The following is a 5,268-nucleotide window of genomic DNA, read 5'->3' on the forward strand; positions in this document are numbered from 1 at the left end:
TGGTCTTACACCAAAATGTTGTGGGCAAGAAGGGCAATTCTTCACTATTTGGTGAGCTGCCTCATGAGTAAGATGAAAAAAGATGAGGGCTGGCGCAATGGTTCATGCCTGTAATCCTAGCACTCTAGGAGGCTGAGATGGGTGGATTGCTTGAGCTCACAAGTTCGAGACCAGCCTGAGCAAAAAGTGAGACCCTGTCTCTACTAAAAATAGAAAAACTGAGGCAAGAGGATTGCTTGAGCCCAAGAGTTTGAGGTTGCCCGTGAGCTATGACACCGTGGCACTCTACCCAGGGTGACAGCTAGCGACTCTGTCTCAAAAAAAAAAAAAAAAAAAGAAAAAGAAAAAAAAGAAAGAAAGGAAATCCATAGGCTAAAAAAATGAACTTCAACTGAAGTCTCATACCTTATACAAATATTAGCCCAAAATGGATAACAGATAACAAAAAACTTTAAGGAAAAAAAGCATAGGAGAAAATCTTTAGGATATAAGGCTAGGCAAATAGTTCTTAGACTTAAGACAAAGAATGACACATAGAAGGAAAAAAAAACCTGATGAATTGGACTTAATCAAAATTAAAAACTCATGCTTTGTGAAAGACACTGTAAAGAGAATAAAAAGACAAGTTATAGAGTGGGAGAAAGTATTTGTAAACCCCAATGTGACAAAGCACTAGTATCTGGAATATATAAAGAACTCTCAAAAATCAATAATAAAGCCAAACAATCCAGTTAGAAAATAGGCAAAAAGCTGGGTGCAGTGGCTCACTCCTGTAATTCTAGCACTTTGGGAGGCTGAGGTAGTGGATTGCTTGAGCTCAGGAGTTCAAGACCAGCCTAATCAAGAGCAAGACCCCATCTTTACTAAAATAATAGAAAAACTAGCTAGGTAGGCACCTGGGGTCCCAGCTACTTGGGAGGCTGAGGCAAGAGGATTGCTTGAGCCCAAGAGCTTGAGTTTGCTGTGAGCCATGACTCCACAGCACTCTACCCAGGGTAACAGAGTGAGACTCTGTCTTAAAAAAAAAAAGACAGAAAGAAAAGGAAATAGGCAAAAGACAGGAGGGGACATTTGACCAAAGAGGATATACAGATGGCATATAAGCGAATAGATATTCAATATTATTTGCCACTAGAGAAATGCAAATCAAAGCCACAGTGAGGTATAGGTACACATTTACTGATAAATGGCTTAAACCTAAGAATACTGACAACACCAAAGAACCTGGATCACTGGTACATTGATAGGGGAATGCCAAATGATAGAACCACTCTGGAAAATAGTTGGCAGTCTCTTTAAAAAACCCAATATACAAGATACCATATGGCCCAGAAGTTGCACTTGTCCACATTTACTTCAGAGAAATGTAGACAGGTTACGTTCACATAGAAACCTGTGTACAACTGTTTATAGAGGCTTCATAGTAAAAAATAGGAAACAACTCTGATATCCTTTATTGGGTTAAGCAAACTAGGACATTCACAGTGAACTGTGGTATACCCACAGTGTGGCACTACTACTCAGCGATTGAACAGACAATTGATACACAACATAATGGTTCTCCAGAGAATTACGTTGAGTGAAAAAAGCCAATCCTAAAAGGTTACATAAACTGTTAGGGTTCCAGATTATGGAATGTTCTTGAAATGATGACGTGTAGAAGTGGAAAACAGATTTGTGGTTGCCTAGCATTAAGGGGGATTTTGGGTGTGTGAGGGAAATGGGCATAGCTATAGAAAGGGTGAATATGAGAGATCTTTGTGGTGATGAAAATGTTATGTATCTTGACAATATCAATATCAATATCCTGGTTGTAATATTTTACTGTAGTTCTGCAAGAACTTGGGCTTAAGCCCAAGAGTTTGAGGTTGCTGTGAGCTGTGACACCGCAGGACTCTACCAAGGGCAACATAGTGAGACTCTGTCTCAAAAAAATAAATAAATAAAAATAAATTTTAAAAAAACACCCAAAAAAGCTTTCTGGAGACTTTGGATACACCTTGAAGTATAGCGTATGTCATCTTTCCCTTGGCTTCTTGAGATACACTATTTAATGCAGAGAATTTCTGTCTAATTCATCAAGGATTAAATCAAGCTGTATAAAAGAAAGGTTGCTCTTTGTTAGTGATATTTTTGGTAACAGTGCATAGTCTTGTAGGATGGTAAAAAAGTGCCTAGACCACTTCATTTTTTAAGTTCTGAGTATGTTAAAAAAAAATGAAGACATGGGCCAGGCGCCGTGGCTAATACCTGTAATCCCAGCACTTTGGGAGGCTGCGCTGGGCAGATCACTGAAGCTCATGAGTTTGACACCAGCCTGAGCTAGAATGAGACCCCATTTCTAAAAATAGCCAGGCATTATGTCAAGCACCTGTAGGCCCAGCTACTTGGGAGGCTGAGGCAAGAGAATCACTTGAGCCCAAGAGTTAGAGGTTGCTATGAGCTATGCCGCCAGGGCACTCTACCTAGTGCAACAAAGTAAGACTCTGTCTCAAAAAAAAAAAAAAAAGAAGACATGTCAAAAATGGTTACAGAACTGTGAAGTTTTATTTGCTTGTTTGTTTTTTAGACAGGGTCTCACCATGTTGCCCAGGCAGTGGCATCATCATAGCTCATTACAACCTTAAACTAGAGCACAAGTGAGCCTCCTGCTTTAACCTCCCCAGTAGCTGGGACTACAGACAGGCATGTGCCTTCACATCTGGCTAATTTACAAAAATGGTTAATTATGGAATATTTTATATGTTCATCTTTAATAAATTGATGCTCTTGATGAATAATAAAAGATTAAAAACAAATTAATTAAATATTCAATTTCAGAAGCTAGAAAATAGGTATCTCAAAGAAAATGTCTTATAATTAAAATGAGAATGAAAATTAATGAAGTGGAAAACAAGCAGTAGAAAAGACCAATAACCCAGGCACATTGGCATGTGCCTATAGTATTGGGAGACTGAGGCAGGAGAATTGCTGAGCCCAAGAGCTTGAGGCCAGCCTGGGTAACATATTGAGATCCCTATCTCAAGAAAGAAAGGAAAAAATAAAAAAGAAAGGAGGAAAAGGAAGGCAGGGAAGGAGAGGAAGGGAAAAAAAGGAGGGAAGGAGAAGGAAAAGAAGGAAAGAAGGAAGGAGGAGAAGGAAAGAAATAGTCAACAAAACAAAACAAAATACTACTTTTTATTTATTTTTTGAGTCTCACTTTGCTGCCCCAGGCTAGAGTGTTGTGGCATCAACCTAGCTCACAGCAACCTGGAACTCCTGGTTCAAGCAATCCTCCTGTTTCAGCCTCCCAAGTAGCTGAGACTACATATGCCTGCCACGATACCTGGCTAATTTTTCTTGTTTTTGGTAGAGATGGGATCTTGTTCTTGCTCAGGCTGATCTCAAACTCCTAAACTAAAGCAATCCTCCTGCCATGGCTCACAGAGTGCTGGGATTGCAAAGATGAGCTATGGTGCCTGGCCAAAATACTGCTTTTTGAAAGACTAACAAATAGACAAACCTCTGACATGATTTACTCAAAACACACACACATATAAACACAACAATGCTTAGAAGAAAATATAACTACAGATATGGTGGTCATTATTTGGACCCTAATTCAAACAAACTATAAAGAAAAATGCTGTTGAGAGGGATGAAGGTTGAACAAAAAGAAAAGCATGCTATGTTCTTAGATAGGAATGCTCAACATTACAAAGATGTCATTTTCCCTAAGTTTATGTAGAAATTTAATATCATCTCTATAAATCTGCTAACATTATTTTTCTTATTCTAGAGTTCCTATAGAAAATATCTTTATACACATATGGATGTACATGTTTGTGATGTAAAATCCATATCTTATTATAACTTGCAGGCAAAAAGTTTGAAACTCACTGAAGTGGTCCAGTATTTTTGGCCAGAATTTACTGATGTTGGTGCCTTCTCTGGTTTCAAGTTCAGTTTTTAAAAATATCTTCGACAATGCTTTCTTCACTTGCTGCAACTTGGTTATCTGATAGGTGAATTGGAAATGTTCTAATTTTTTTGTTTTGATTTTTCTAGTAACCATGACTGAAGTTTTACCTAAAGAAAAGAAACAGAAAGAGGAGAAGACCTTAATTCTCGGTCAAGCTGTGGTGGACCTTCTTCCCTTGTTGGAAGGTCAGATGTATGATTTTCCCAAAAGCAGAAATACCTTAGCAGAGCTCATAAAATTTAGCTCTAGAGAAGTGCAAAAATCAGCCTCAGTGAATTTGAGGGATTTGAGGGGAAAAATGAGAACATTCTTCTCTGCCTCATTTATCTCTGTTAAGTACTAAATTAACCTCTTCTTCTTTGGTTCCACTTGGCCTTTTTGTAGGAGAGAGTTCATTTGAAACAACAGCCCCATTGCACCCTGTGCCAGGCTCACCTTTAGAAACACCTCGATCAAGTGTTAAGGTAATCAGAGTTTTAACTCTCAACATTTCAGCCTGCCATTCAATCTAACAAATCTTTCTGCTATTAAGGTTCGGTTCAGTTGAGTCTGATTCATTGGGCACCTTCTTTTCACAATCTCCATACTATTACATTCTGGGAAACAAGGATGAATTAGGCAGAATCCTTTGAAAAGTCCACACTCTATGATCATAGATTATAACTCAGTATAATTAAATGATGGAGTAGGGCACATGGGCACAGAGCAGTATCAGTTACTTTGCCCAAGGATAAGTGATAGAGAAGACTTAATGGAAATGTCTCTTGAGTTATCTCCTGATAGATCAAATAATATATGAAAGCACCTAACACACTTTCTAGCATGGTAGTCTACCTCTAGCTGAAGACTTCTCATTCAATAGTTCCAGCCCAGATCCTTCTCTTGAATTCCAGATTGTCAGACTTTACAAGCACCTACTAGACTTCTCTATAAGGATATCCCAAAGGTATCTAATCTCAAACTTAACATTCCAAAACTGAACACAGTATCTTCCCTGACACCTACTCCTTTTATTTTTATTATTTTGACTATTGGCATCACTTACCCATGACAGCATAGACCATAGAACCAACATTATACCCATGACTGCTCTCTCTCACCCTAGCTACATCCAATCCCCAAACCACTTTTCACCAAATCCAGTTATTTTTTCTTCTAAGTGTCTTTAAACTTTGTTCTTAGCTTGATTCCTCGCCTTTATTGCCTTTATAGCCATGCACCTCTCCTTCTCTAACTCAAGATCAGCTTTCCCAAAGCTTGCTTAGTGACTTAACAGTAAATTTGAAGGCACCAGGGCTGCGGTAACT

At 38.5% G+C, this 5,268-nt stretch overlaps 1 protein-coding gene across 3 annotated transcripts in view; it reads left to right on the forward strand.

Moving 5' to 3' along the window:
* The window catches only part of CFAP70 (cilia and flagella associated protein 70), a 103,097-nt gene that overhangs the window by 17,510 nt on the left and 80,319 nt on the right, over window positions 1-5,268 (forward strand). For 2 of the 3 annotated variants that reach the window (XM_023509565.1, XM_023509566.1), the window contains one exon: window positions 4,048-4,146. In XM_023509565.1, coding sequence (XP_023365333.1) covers window positions 4,048-4,146 — 99 coding nt within the window. Of the gene's footprint in view, window positions 1-4,047; window positions 4,147-4,345; window positions 4,426-5,268 lie in introns of all 3 variants that reach the window. The other variant, XM_003783561.3, reaches the window with a different exon arrangement.

Source organism: Otolemur garnettii, unplaced genomic scaffold (assembly GCF_000181295.1).
Source record: "Otolemur garnettii isolate 467f Iridium unplaced genomic scaffold, OtoGar3 scaffold00008, whole genome shotgun sequence".
Lineage (NCBI taxonomy): Eukaryota > Metazoa > Chordata > Mammalia > Primates > Galagidae > Otolemur > Otolemur garnettii.